The 15,197-nt window shown below is 38.0% G+C and overlaps 1 protein-coding gene across 8 annotated transcripts in view; it reads right to left on the bottom strand.

Moving 5' to 3' along the window:
• Nucleotides 1–1,990: 1,990 nt before the first annotated feature.
• The window catches only part of LOC147387300 (putative disease resistance protein At4g27220), a 31,208-nt gene continuing 18,001 nt past the window's right edge, over nucleotides 1,991–15,197 (bottom strand). The window contains exons 1-6 of one of the 8 annotated variants that reach the window (XM_086420910.1): nucleotides 8,661–8,743; nucleotides 8,463–8,522; nucleotides 4,021–7,946; nucleotides 2,858–2,918; nucleotides 2,625–2,764; nucleotides 1,991–2,487 (exon numbers count right to left, since the gene is read on the bottom strand). In XM_086420910.1, the coding sequence (XP_086277036.1) occupies nucleotides 4,400–7,924 (3,525 nt within the window). In that variant the 5' untranslated portion in view covers nucleotides 7,925–7,946; nucleotides 8,463–8,522; nucleotides 8,661–8,743 and the 3' untranslated portion in view covers nucleotides 1,991–2,487; nucleotides 2,625–2,764; nucleotides 2,858–2,918; nucleotides 4,021–4,399. Of the gene's footprint in view, nucleotides 2,488–2,624; nucleotides 7,947–8,462; nucleotides 8,523–8,660; nucleotides 8,744–15,197 lie in introns of those variants that run through there. The other 7 variants (XM_086420907.1, XM_086420906.1, XM_086420908.1 and 4 more) reach the window with 7 other exon arrangements.

Below are 15,197 nucleotides of genomic sequence, written 5' to 3'. Positions count from 1 at the left end.
ATCTACTTATACAAGACATAAGCATCAAGTATTTTTTTTCCCAATATCTCCTCAATCTTCTGAATAACCCCATTCATGCCTCGGGGTGGATCTTTAATGATCAATTCATCAACAAATGCCCGGAAAATAATCCGTCTCTGGTTATCATCCTCAAGTTTCAATGCGAAATCATCATCGGGTAAATTCTCCAAAGAGATAAAAATGGGAAAAAATCATTTTAATTACATAAGACATGTCTCAAATGGGTCATTTGGATCTTGAATATTGTGAGGTATGAGAGTTGTTACCCATGTAACAACTTGCAAGGCCTCTTTGTCTCTATCAGTGAAAATGCATTTACGTCTAACCTTCTTGGCATCATAGTCCACAACTTGCAAAATAAGATAACAGAAAAATTACCTAAACATACTCAAATATTTCATTAATAAAAAGTATAAGGTGGCCTAAGTAAATTTAAGGAAAAAAATGTTTTTAGAGATCTTGGCCGGCTATCTATATCTACTTCAAAATACAAACCACAAATTAATGCATAACTTGAGAGGAACACGACCGACCGCGTGTGACAAAAATGTTTCCTTTACCTCCGCATTAGTACTGTATATATATATATATATATATACAACAATGGCATTTAAGAATATTATTCCAAGAATGATATATTCTGTTGTTTTGAGAGATTTGAGGTCCATATCTTTTCTTTTTATGGGTAAACTAGACATGAACCCATAACATCAAACTTGAAGTTGCAATATGTCAACTGACTAAGCTATGGATCTAAGCCCTTGGAGGTCCATAACAAAGGATTGAAATTACCTAGAGGAGAATAAATAGTAGTGTTAACAAATTTCTCATCACATAATTATTGAGTATCATACACATGAAAGGTCAGACCAATGGAAGATAAAAGAGGATTGGAAATAAAACTTAAAAAGAAAAAGTAAAAAAAAACTTCTCCACACACAATCCTCCTAGGGCTAAGCCCAATGCATGACTGAATTGGCCAAGCACTGCCCAGAAGATTGAATGGGTTCAAGCTTGAATTTCGTAAAATTGATAATAATCCATTTTGCCCAAATGAGCAACAGGAAAGACGGACACCAATCCTAGTCAAATCAAATTCTCAGGTTTCAATGTCACCAATTGCCACAAAATTTTTTAAAAAATATCTTCAAGATTTTTCCATGAAACAGGGATATCTTGAGACTCTCATATGCCATTTCTTTGTAGATACATAGTTCGAAAGTTATGAGGTGTCCAGGTGACTTTTGCGTGGAGCCAAAAGAAGTCTCACTTAGATCAAGGACAAGAAGTTTTTTCTAACTTTCAAAGAAATTATCTGGATTTACTTTTAGATTTAAATTCCCTCTTAGTAATAAGGTTAGGAGTAGTGGACACTCCAATTGACTAGGGAGCCCAATAATGCCACTATACATGACTGACACCCTCCTACAACGTTAGGTTGCAATTTTCTTGAGTTTTTATCAAAATGACCTTGATTATAATTTTTAAATATAAAAGTTAGGGCATGGCCACTCAAATTTTGGTGTAAACCCACTTCTACTCTGCCTTCTCCCACCATAACAGTAAAGGAACAAAACAGGAAGACAACATCAAATGTTCTTCCATTGTTATGTTGTAATCCAAACATTGGTTAGTTATCAAAACTACAAAAACATCTTTCTAGTATGCAATCTTCATAGACCCTTTAATTAATCTTTTAAATTATCACTAGGCCCTTACAATACATCGTGTGTTTACACATGCCACCAGCCACCTTCTAGTACAAGATCGGCTCTTCTTGTAGAAGACAAATGAATTTGCCCGAATTCTTACGATTTCAATAATACCAGTTCAACAGTTTCTTTTGGTTTTCCCCTCTGTACTGTTGACAAAAAGTTAAAGAAGTTTCATAGGGAACCCAGATGAAGAAATCAAAGAATGATCATATAGACATGTTGAAAAAAAAACATAGAAACAATGGACAATGAGAAGAAGAAAAAAAACAAGTTGCAATCACACAGATTCCACTATGAATAGAAAACTCTGCAGTTATAAATTACACCCTTTCACTAAAAGAGAAATATTACCCTAAGAATACATAGTAAGGGTTTTACAGAATATTAGTGCGACTTGTGAACACCATGTTAAAAGACGAACAGTATTCCTTGCTGACTAGTACAATAACATGACGATGGGTTTGAATATGCTTCCTTGCATTTTTCCCTCCTCTCTACAATGTTATACATTTTTTCCCTTAGGCCTCGGACTCACGTACCAAGCAATCACCATCGTTCATTTTGTAACCTGTTGTACTCTTCTACTGATGTATAGAAATTGATGCATGAAGATGTACAAATCAGAGGAGTGCGGTTGCTCCCTCAACTACTGTACTGCGGTTGGGCGCTACTGTCACGCTTATTACACACAATTGTTTCTATGATGTTGACGCAACTTATTTCTACAGGAAGGTAGGGTTTCAACATGTTCCTGTCAATAAACAAGTGTTGATCAGTACACAAATTAGTTTTTAACTAAAAATCTAGAAATGATCTGTTAGGTACTCAAGTTCAAATTCTGTAATGTAGCTTATCAAGTGAAACCTGAATACTAAAATTAAAAAGTACCTTTAATAGCATGAATTGAATATGAATCCATTGATCCAAGGCTGTGTCAAACATTTGTACCCATGAGAGACATTCAACTTCATTTCCACTGCCAACTGAAGCGCTTGTTATGTAAAGTAGCACCTTATATGGGTTGCAAGCTTCATGATAGAAGAGTATATGTTTCAAAGCCTTGCAAAGCAAATAAGTTTACATAGAGTAATAACCAATCCCTGAGCCATACTATGAATTACCATTTAATTAGATCACCATTTCCACTGCCGAAAACAAAGACATTACAGGAATACTTCCTACCTGGATAAATGCAAATCTTTTCCATGTTACTCGAAATGAGAAAAAACATTTTTGACCGAAAAATGCAAAAACAGAGAAACCTATCAGTTGTTTATAATTGACAGATAAAAGCAAAAAAATAAATGCAGGGGAAAATAGAATGGCGAACAACAAAATTACAATGAAATGAAACCAACGAAGAAGTGCGAGTAAAAAAAACCACAGTGATTTCATAGGTGATCAGTAATCCTTAAAACTCTTAACACAAACTACCCACTAATTTTACATAAATAAAATAAAAAGGACTTGATGTACAATATTAACACCAATAATCATCCAAGGCAAGCAACATGCATCACTAGGGACAGACTAGATTTAATGGGAACTAAGTGAAACTATAAAGCAGATTTTTAAGCCTTAGCTCAGCCTGGATTTAAGCGTATGTGCCCAACCCTTCTTAGCAATGTTCAAGGTGAAAGCCCTCCCTTCGGTTTTTCCAACTGGGATGGGACGACAGTCTATGGTTTCATGCGTTAGCTCCTTCACATTTGCATTTATCATTGAAAAAATTAGAAAAGCAAAACAACCCAGAAAAAAAAAAATACCATACTTCACAAAGAATAATTAAGATTCCAAAACTAGGGGCATGCTTGATTGCAAGGAAAATTTAAGAAAAATCATTTACCCGACAAATCTTATATTTGTTGTTATACTCATCATTACAAAGCCTTTATCCCCAAATATATGGATAGTTTTGAATTTTCTTGTTGGGATCAAGCGAAGTGTTGATAAAGTAAGTAAATCTAAAATTTTAGAATAATTAAATTGTTGGTTATGTAAATTATCAGAGAATCTCAATTGTGGTGAGGACAGAGGAATGGGTCTAAATATATGAGGGAAGTGTCCCCCGTCCTACAATTGAAGGGTGTAGAGATCATAAATTCATTGTAGTCGATGAATTAAACGGAACTCCAGCCCTCTCTACTAAGGACCCAACCTGTATAAACTCTCAATCAGATTGTCAAAATGTCTAAGAAATTTCATCAAATTTAAACAATGATTCTCCTAGTTCAAATATCAAAACCAAAAGGAAGTATCTAAAGAGGATGGTGGGTGATCGGACCTTTTCTTTACTCGAACTAAAGGCAAGAAGAAGCAGGGCTTGAGGCTTCAATCTTCTTTATCTCCCAATATTAGCTTTTCAAAGTCTCAAGGTTAAGTCCAGTCTCCAGTCTCCAATTCATCGTTTTCAATGGTTGACACCTCCAATGTTTGCTCTAGTTGGTCTAAATATGCTTCGGTGCAGTTCTCAGGGCCTCCAGATCCTCAATAGAAGCAACATCTCCTGGCTGGTTAAGGTCGTAAACATTTTCCGGTTATGATATAATATCATGGTCTAATACTAGACTCAAGCAGTTGCCCATAGGAATTTCCGAGAGGGCGGTGCCTGCAACCTTGGGATTAGTCTCACCCGAAGGGTGGGGATACCTCTTCAATACCAATTATGAAGACCATGTAAATTCTACTGAGATCTCGACAGGGTAGGACACACCTTGAAGTTCGAGAGGAAGCCTCTTTAAATTAGGACATCGTGTCACTGTAACTGATTTTAAAGAACAATATAAAAGTAAGCCACCTTGGCAAATGCCCGTTAGACACGGTAAGTATTTCAATTCAAGATCCTTTAGTGAAGGTAGCAATCCTTGATGACCTGCTGCTTCCTCCTTCTCATCCTCTTCTATTGCAATTATCTCTTTCAATTCACCACATTTAGATATAGAGAGTTTTTGTAGTTGCTGGAGACCTTGTGCTAAACGGAATGAGAAGAGGTTCTTCAATCCATGGCAATCGATGATGTCTAAATGTTCCAAGTTTTGAAAGGAACCGAGAGCTAAACTGTGTTGGCAGATGCTCGTTAGAGGAGGCAAGTACCTCAGTCGAAGACTCTTTAGTGAAGATAGCAATCCTTGATGACCTGCTGCTTCCTCCTTTTCATCCTCTTCTATTGTAATTATCTCTTTCAATACGCCACAGTTAGATATATAGAGTTTTTGAAGTTGCTGGAGACCTTGTGCTAAGCGGAATGTGAAGAGGTTCTTCAATCCGTGGCCGTTGGTGATGTATAAATCTTCCAAGCTTTGAAAGGTACCACGAGCTAAACTGTGTAGGCAGATGCTCGTTAGATGAGGCAAATGCCTCAGATAAAGGTACTTTAGCGAACTGAGCAATCCTTGATGATCTGCTGTTTCCTCCTTCTCATCCTCTTCTATTGAAATTATCTCTTTCAATTCCCCACATTTAGATATAGAGAGTTTTTGTAATTGCTGGAGACCTTGTGCTAAACGGAATGTGAAGAGGTTTTTCAATCCATGGCAGTCGGTGATGTCTAAATCTTCCAAGCTTTGAAAGGTACCGAGAGCTAAACTGTGTTGGCAGATGCTCGTTAGACACGGTAAGTATCTCAGTTCAAGATCCTTTAGTGAAGGTAGCAATCCTTGATGACCTGCTGCTTCCTCATCAATGCATAGTAGATATTCTACACCAGGACATCTCTGGACACGAAGCATTTTTAAGTGGCTAAAACACACTACCATATCCAAGTTTTCAAAACCTTTGAAGCCATTACAGGAGACTAAAATCAAATCGTTGGCTTTCTGGCATAATATCCTAACCCAATTTGAAATTTTGTTAGCTCCATGGATGTGGACACCACAACCTTTCAAACCAATATTAGGAGCTTTTTCTACTTTCAGAAAAATCTTAAATTTTTTCAGATTTTTCCATGAACAAGTAGGGATGTCTTGATACCCCCATATGCAATTTGTCACTTTGATTTTAAGACTTACTAGGTTTGGTAATGATACTACCTCTGCAAGGCTAGCATGTCCATTCATATCCCAGTGCTCAAAACTTCCCAGCATGTGCAATTCTTCTAACTTAGTCAGTTTTGATAGAGCATTTGGTGCCATATTTGAAAGCCTTACCACACCCGTCAAATCTAAGCACCTTAGATTTGTTAGATTACCTATTTCTTCAGGTAACCTGTCAATATCGGAGTCAGACAAACGAAGTATTTCTAAATTCTTCAACCCTCCAAGTGCTGATATAGTACCTGATAGTTTACACCGCTGTAGGTATAGAGTACGGAGGTTTGTGAGATGTCCAAGTGACTTGGACACTGAGACAAGACAATCACTTAGATCAAGGACAACAAGTGCTTTCAAATTTTCGCAGAAATTTTCTTCAATATTTATTTTCATTTCCCAATTCCCACTCAGTAATAGGGTTTGGACATGTGGGCTTTCCAATCGACTAGGAATCCCAATGCACTTACTTTTCATAAATGAGATCCGCTTACATGTGTCGAGTTTATCTATCCGGGGCCAACTTATTAATCCTTGACCTGCTTTTATAAAAAACCCATTGTCATCCTTGGACGCAATATGTATGGCGACATCTCGAACCACATCATGCATCCTCACAAACTTATCTTCATTTTTATAATCATCATCAACATTAGCATAAACAACATTATGATCATCATCAGAATCATCATCATCATAATCATCATCATCATCATCATAATCATCATCATCATCATCATCATCATAATAGTCACTATCTAATAACAAGCCACGATCCTTTAATTTTCGAACAAAAAAAAGTAGCTGGTTTGATGCATCTTCCAAACTTTTGTTTACCTTCAAAAAACCTTCTCCCATTCCAAAGTCTATCATCTGAGACAAAGGAATGTCATAGTCTTCGGGGAACATGCTAAAGAACAAGAAGCAACGCTTGATTTCTGACCCTTCCAAATGATCATAGCTGCATTTCAGAGATGTGATCACTTCTGGAATTATACCTTCTAATTCGCTTGGGTCGGGATATTCTAATGCGTTTAACACATTCTTCCATTCGGATACCGTCCTTTTAGCTTTCAAAAGGGATCCTAGCACATTAATTGCTAATGGTGAGCCCTTACATCTTCTTGCAATGTCCTGTGCAATTCCTGAGAAAGTTTCCTCTGTAGCAATATCGCCTGCTTTTTTTGTGAATAGAACCCATGACTCTTGTTCAGAGAGGGGTTTCAATTCGAATATAATTTCGATCCCCATTTCGCGGCAAACGTCATGGTTTCTTGTTGTGAGAATGACTTTGCATCCCATGTGGTCACTTCCGCTAGGAATTCCAATATCTGATGATAGCTCTAATTTCTTCCACACGTCATCCAATATTATCAGAACCTTCTCTTGCTTCAACCTGTCGTGCAATCTACTTGCTCTTTCTGCCGGATCACTGTGGGCTTCAAACACTAAGGACAATCTGCTCCCAATACGATCTTGAATTTCTTTTAAATCTGGAGAGTTTGACACGGTCACAAATATAACTTTCTCGAAGAGGTGACTTTCTTTGAGTTCATTGTTTAACTTGTTCACGAGGGTTGTCTTCCCGATTCCCGCCATTCCATGCAGCCCAATAAATCTGGTATTCTCCTCGCGTAATTTCTCCTTGACCTTTTCCATAACGTCCTCCCTGGATGCCAATCCCTCTACAGAAGGGATAGTCTGCCGTGGTACCACCCTTGGAGGATTACTTGCCTGAGTAAGCACAGCAGGGAAGTTGTCATTTGCTTGGACTTGATCGACATCACGTAACATCATCGCTACTCGTTTACTCAGCCGGCGACGTGAGCTCCAATCCGGACACAATCCCTTAAAGCATCTACTGTTTTCACTCAGTTTTACTTGTTCCTCTAAGCGAGTCATTTCCAGTTCAACCTCACGTGCCTCTTCCAACCATCCTCTCACTTCTTCACCAGATTCTTCTGATCTCCTTTGGATGGGATCATCTATTGATTTTTGTATATCGTTTCTCCTTCTAACCAGACAATGGACTCGGTCCCGAAGGTTCCCAAGGTTCTCATCATAATTTTTAAGATAAGAGATTTGGCGCTGAAGAGGATCAAACAAACACTTGGCTATTTCAGTGAAGGGTGTAACCAAGACAGACAAGATTGCCAGGGCCATTTCAATGAAGGATGTAGTGAACCTGTTTGCACCAAGTGAACAAACTTCATCAGTTTTAATCACTTAAAACATGAAAAATAAATCTGAACAGATCGATATAAATGAGATGATATACAATCCAAGAGTGAGAAAATGATTAATAAAGTTTATTAAAAAAATTCTCTTACTTAATCAAGTTTGTTACTCAACAAACCTTATTTTATGAATCAGACTAGCATGAGAAACTATCTTTTTTGGAGCTTGATCGAATTTGTAAAAAAATAAATGGCAACCAAACTCCCAAATTTAGAAGTAGAATTCATTCAAGAAAATGAACCTTTTTTTCGAAAAAAAAAATTTTCTTTCAAAATTCCTAAGAGCTTTATCCTTTATAACCCTATGACATCGGAACAAACATATAAACAAACAATCACTTGCCTATTTCAGTGAGGGGGGAAACCAATATAGAAAAGAGTACCAAAGCCATAATTAATGATTAAAGAACTAACTAAATGAAAGGAAGCAATACAGAGAAGAAAGTTATCTGGTTCTGGTTTACCTCTCTTTAATTTTTATAAATTAAAGGATCAAGCGGAATTCTTTGCTGTACGCAGTGTACCTGTTAATTTGCCCCAATTGAACAAACTTCATCAGTTTTGATCACTTAAAACATGAAAAATAAATCTTAACAGATCGATATAAATGAGATGATATACAATTTAGGAGTTAGAAAATGATTCTTCATGAATTTTCATACCTTTAGAGTTTCAACTTTCAATAATTTTGAGATAAACTAGAGGAACAAGAAGTGCAATAGCTCTCACTGGAACAATGAAATCACTCCAAAATGTATAATAAACTAAAATTATAAATTAAGGTCCATTCAGCACCCTAGGTTTTACCCTACACTTTAACAAACGTTTTTTTGTCCTACATGGGTTAAAAGTTTTGGAATGGGCTGATTTTTGGTGAGGATGATCTCTATGGTGAGGAGATCATCCTCACCAAAAATCAGCTCATTCCAAAATTTCTAACCCTATCAAAAATGATTTACAAAAAATAGACGGTTCACGATTTTTCAACTTGTAAACATGGGACTAAACATTTCGGAATGGGCTGATTTTTGAGGAGGATGATCTTCTAATCATAGAGATCATTCTCACCAAAAATCAGCCCATTCCAAAATTTCTAACCCATATAGGACAAAAAACGTTTGTTAAAGTGTAGGGTAAAACTTAGGGTGCTGAACATTTCCCATAAATTAAAGCAGGTGAGCATTCACTAGACCCAAGGCTCTAAAATGTAGTTTGAAAAAGGATTTCATGTGAGACAGGAGTTATTGTGATTCTCACAATTCGGACTTGGGCATGTATAAATAATTGTAGATGATTTTTACTCGTATCACGAGGAAACGCATTATGATTATGGGCACATCTCACGTCAGACTTGTGAGAATCACAGTAAATGCTTTTGTAATTTCAGCATTTTCCTTTGAAGAATTGAAAGAAAAAAAATAAAACTTGGAGGGTAACTTTTCAGTTTTCACACATAGAACGTGGTGTTGTAGGCTGTGGAGCCCCAGGGCCCGGTTATAGGTAGCTCAGCTACAACATTAAAGGTAATGTTTTAATTTACTCCTCACCGAATTTTGAGGTTAGAACCTTGGTAAGGTGCAAATGGGACAAACCCCCAGAGGAATTCCATGTCCTGAATACTGATGGATCTCTAAGAGGGGATGTTGGAGGAGAATGAGCCATAATAAGAGATAGCAACGGCATTACAGTAAAGGCCCTAGCTGAGCATACGCAAGGAAAAACCGTCCTTTTCCACGAGCTTCAAGCAATTCTAAAGGGAATGATTATAGTAGTAGAAGAGAATATCCAGAACTTGCAGGTTAGATCAGACTCGAAGGTGGCAATCGAATGCATCAAGGGGAAGCAAGGTATTCCATGGAAGGAAGAGAGGTTGGTCAAAGCTATAAGAGCTAAAGCTTTGTCTTTTCATCAAATCGAGTTCAACTTCTGTTTTAGAGAATGCAACCAAGCAGCGGACTTTTTAGCCTCCATCCTTCCCAATACGGGCAGAACTCTTTTTGAGTATGGGGATCTCCCAACTAGTCTTAGGTACATTGTTTGTAAGGACGCCTCTGGGCATAGATATGACAGATTGTAGCTAGTTTTTCTCTGGTTGGGGGTCTGCCTAACCCCCCATTAATCTTCAAAAAAAAAAAAAAAGACATCAGTAATAATTTTTTTAATCGTACAAAAGCGTGCCTGGCACAAATAATATTGGTTTTTGTCGCATAATAGCGTGTCTGACACCAGTAACAATTGTGGGTTGGACCCATTTTCGTTTCCTACGATTAGAGGTAATGTTTTAATTTACTCGTGACACACACTTGTAAAATATTTTTTTTTTTTCGTACAAAAGCGTGTTTGAGGCCAATAATATTTGAGGGGTTGCACCCACTTTCTTCTTCGTTTCCTAACATCAAAGGTAATGTTTTAATTTACTCGTGACACACACTTATAAAAATAATTTTTCTTTTTCGATGAAATAACTTTTTCTTTTTTATAAGAGGTTACATTTTTTAGACGTGCTGGAGTAACATTGAAATGTATATGTAGAAAGTTGGAGATATTTTCTGACGTGAATGTGTGTTAGAATCAGAGATATTTTTCATTGAGATACAAGTGATTTAGACGTAAAACATCTATGATTTTGTCACACATCTACATCAAAATACCTCTATGATGTACATTTCAATGTTACTTCAGTATTATTATCTGTAGAGGCACGAATTGGCTCTACACTTTTCTTCTCTCTTAGCTCGGGCGAACCTGCAAACCAGCCCACTCCGACGATCAAGTTAGACAAATTTATCAGTGTAATTTAGTTTTTTTTTTAGAGAAGAAGAAATCGAACCCTCTTTTACTCATAGTTTTCCTCCTTATATAGGCGTTAAACTTGATCGTTTTCTGTGCCATCCTTTGAGGTGACTTAGGGCAGTTAGCTCACTCCCTGACATGTCAGCTGCAGGTGTTGTTGCAACTGCCCTGTCACTTCTGAGAAAATCAGTGTTGATCTGACATGATGTGGGTTGTTAGGACTGACTGTCCATCATTGGCACATCTGTCAGATCTGTCCTCCCGACCTATATTGCAGTTGCCCGAACTACTTCACTAGTCGATGGCTTAGTTCCGAGCTATATATCCGTGCATCCGTCGAGGTTAATAAACCGAGCAAAAGTCGCAATACGTCCGAGTTTAAAATCATTAATTCTGGCCCTTATTTGAGCCACGTGTCTGTGCTCAAGAATTTCCCCCACAATACCCCTCTTGAGGGCTCGGGCAGAATGCTCGGGTACTCGAGAATATTAATAAGAAATTAGAAAACTGACACGTGGCAGCCTCTCATTGGGTCTCGGCTAGGATTAATGATTTCTTTATGGCGAATCGTTACCTAGCCTTTTCGTTTTTCGAGGGCAGCGGTCGGTTGGGTTGTTATCGTGTAGTGTGTGTACTGTCTGTTGGTTTAAACGGCGCGATTATTACATAGTACAAGTGGCGCCCGGAGAATGGCTCGATTCGCGTGAAAAGGCGCGAACGGTCATTTTGGATCTCTCAGCGTTTAATGCCTCATCATCATTCGCTTGAGAGATCTTAACCGTTGATTTCATTTGCAGATCTCGAGGCCCCTCTGGTCTATAAATACCCTACCCATTTCCCATTTTTACTTTCACTCTCGCACTCCTTGCCGTCACTCTACCCTATTTTCTCCGCACGTGCGTCCGCTGTGCCCTTGCTCTGCCTTTGCTAAGCCTTTGCCGCGCCTTCCAGTTATTAGCTACCCAGTGACAAGTCTCTGGTTATTTTCGAAGAAGAGGGCGAAGAAGAAGAAAGGTAACAGAGTCAAGGTAACCCCTCTCCTCTAGCTTCTCCTCTCACTCCTCTGTTAGTCCACCCTTATGGCCAAGGGGAAATCTCATTCCCCTGCCTGTCTTCCATTAGAGGTGGTTAGGGGCACATTCGGTGTCCCTGCCAATGTGGGCCTGTCCTACGTGGACGAGGCCACGCTTTTCAAGGAAAGTCCTCCAAGTACCACAGTGGTACATTGGGGGCAATTTAGAGTAGGCCTCAAAGTCCCTTTAAGTAGGCTGACTCGGGAGGTTCTGAATTTCTATCGGAGAGTTCTTGGCCAAATGAGCGGAAATTTCTTCCGACTTATTAGTGCCTTCGAGCATATGAACAGCAGGCTGAAGGATGGCCTCCAGCTAGGGCTCTGGGATATCAGGGCCCAATTTGTTCTGAAGAAATGCCCGAATAGGCCAGGCTTCTTCTATCTATCGAAGAGGAGAGGGAAGCCTTCCTTGGTCGAGTTACCTGACTCGGACAAGGAGTGGTTTTTGTTCCCGATACAGTTGTCCGGTCAGTGGGAGAACGCCCCAGGTGACGAGCTTCCCTCCTTGGCCTACTCCTACTTCAATACCCATGGTGAGTGCTACCAAGCGTTTCTCCTCTCGTTCTTTCCCCTTTTTTTTGTATGGAGACTGACTACGTACCGTCCGACTTATGCAGGTCCGACTAAGGACAAGTTTCCGGGGGATTCTGTGGTGATCACCCACCTTTTCTCCAACCCCGACTTATACAATCAAGTCACGGCCTTTCTTCCTCCAACAATCCGTCCAACCGACATGGCCCTGCAATCCAAGCGCCCCCCACCAGTTCTTGGCTCCGACTCCGAGGAGGAAATTGCTGAGATTCCACCTACTGTAACCACTATATCTCCCGGGGTGGGGGCGTGCCGCTCCTGAGGAAGAAGAAGAAGAAGACCACCAACCTCTTCTCAAGAGGATAAGGAGGGGGCCCCGCCCTACGGCCCCAGTGCTCCAGCTGCCCCCTCCTCTGGCTACCGAGGGGACCTGCCAACAAGCCGAGCCATCCCAGGCATCCTCGGCTGGGTCGGTGCAGAGGGGGGATGCTCCTCCTTGCCCTTGGGTGGTTCAACCCACGGTTAGGGGTAGGCCGGTGTCGGACAGGGATTCCGCCTTGTCCGACCCAGCCGTAGCAAGGGCGGTCTTCGATGCGTCCGCGCTCCCGCGGGACGTGGAGAAAGTCCACCGAAGTTTTGCCGGTGATTCGACAAAATTTTTGAACGATGCATTCCGAGCCTTAGCTGTGGTAAGTCCTTTATTTTCTATTTATCTTGATTCGGTACTTTTGAGATGAACTAGAGGAACAAGAAGTGCAATAGCTCTCACTGGAACAATGAGATCATTCCTAAAAGGATAATAAACTAAAATTATAAATTAAAGCAGGTGAGCTTTCACCAGGCCCAAGGCTCTAAAACGTAGCTTGGAAAATTGGAAAGAAAAAAAATAATGATTGGAGGGTAACTTTTCAGTTTTCACACATAGAACGTGGAATATTTTATTTCCATCAAAGAAAATAGTTCGTAGCCTTACTTTATGGACTATTTCCTTACTTTTCACACATATAGAACGTGGTGCTGTCGGCTGTGGAGCCCCAGGACCAGCTATAGGTAGCACACCTACAACATTACTTTTAACTTTCCAGACTTAGCTGTCATTGTGGAATGTGTTACCAGTAATAATTGTATGTAGGATTGAAGATTTATTTTTATTTTTTTTCTGCTTCTCTCTTCTTACCATTTTATCGTACGTAATCTGTAAAATTACTCGTCACACCCACTTAAAAGAAAAAACAAATTCCGGTGTAATAGAAAACTAATGATAACTTTCAATGCTATCCGATAAAATCCTATCCAATCCACTTGAACGGGTTCAGTAGTAATCTATCGATTGAAAAATTGTAAAAGACTATCAAATCTTTTTAAGTAGATTCAGTAGGTTCCTAACGAATTTATGCCGATGAATTCAATATTGAGCAATTGAATTAAGTTTCAAGTGATTTTTATTTTTAATACAAGATTTTTGATTAGGTGTTGAGGTTTTCACGACCATTTCTAACCTACTTTGTAGGCAGATGCAAAGAGAATTTTAAAAAATTTATTTTCTATTAAAAAAAAATAAAAGAACAAATGGAGATTTAGAAGAACAATTATGAAAAAAGAGAGATGGTTTATTGACTTCTTGTAATCCAAACTCTTAGAGTAAATAAGTTGAAAAGACTAAAAGACAAATTGAATACAAATCCTAATAATTAGTCTTATGCTATTTTGTCCAAAATCACCTTTATTTTGGAGAGAAAAAAAAAAATTCAAAATTTGACGAGTAAAAATTGACTTTGATTCGATGAATTTTAAAATTACATGATTAATAAAAATGTTAAAGAATTTTCTTTCCCAAGATTTTATATATAAAAGAGTAAATTTATCCTTACTAATTTAATAAGATTTCAAATCTTTTTAATGATTGTTGAGTTCACCTTGTGGCATCCTAAAACATGATTTCGTACCATTAGGATGTAGAGGACAAAATTTTATAAATTCAAAAGAAAAAAAATTATAAATTTTTTTTTTTTGTTTTGTTAAATTTAAATTTAAATTTTAAAATTAAGAGTTCAATAGTCCTCCTTTTTTGAAAACCTTTGATCAATCCCCATTTTTTTGGAATCGAGATTTGAAATCTAGAGAGCTATAGTTTTGGATTGCCAACTTGGTATTTGAGTTGTGCGTTCAACAATTCTTAGTACGATTTGAAAATTTTCCAAGTTAGTAAGGAATGTATTTCTCTATTTAAAAATATGAGAGATTTACCTAACTCATCTGATTCGATTTTATTACAAAAAAAAAATTCCCTTACTTTATAAATTATGAATCATGTTAGCATGACCACCTAAAATGTAATTTGAAAATTTTGAAGAAAAAAAAAAAAAAATTGGAGGGTAACTTTTCAGTTTTCACACGTAGAATGTGGAATATTTTCTTTCCAATAGAACGTGGTGTTGTCGGCTGTGGTGCCCTAGGACTAGCTATAGGTAGCGTACGTACAACATTACTTTTGACTTTCGAGACTTGCTCTCATTTGTGGAATGTGGTACCAAGTAATAATTATCGGTAGGATTGAATTATTTGCATTTATTTTTATTTATAATTTTATTTATTTATTATTATTATTATTATTTTCTGGTTCTCACTTCTTATCCACTTTAACGTAATCTTCTAAATTACTCGGCACACCCACTAATAATAATTTTGTTTTCGGTGTAGTAACTTTTTAATTAGTAGAAAATCAATGATAACTTTCGATGCAACTCGATAAAATCCTATCGAATCCACTTGAACGGGGCTTAATAGAAATCTATAGATTGAA

Source organism: Akebia trifoliata, chromosome 13, assembly GCF_017979445.1.
Source record: "Akebia trifoliata isolate Shusen 1 chromosome 13, ASM1797944v1, whole genome shotgun sequence".
NCBI lineage: Eukaryota > Viridiplantae > Streptophyta > Magnoliopsida > Ranunculales > Lardizabalaceae > Akebia > Akebia trifoliata.
The sequence above is the reverse complement of the archived record's forward strand: the minus strand, read 5'-3'. Positions and strand labels throughout refer to the sequence as shown.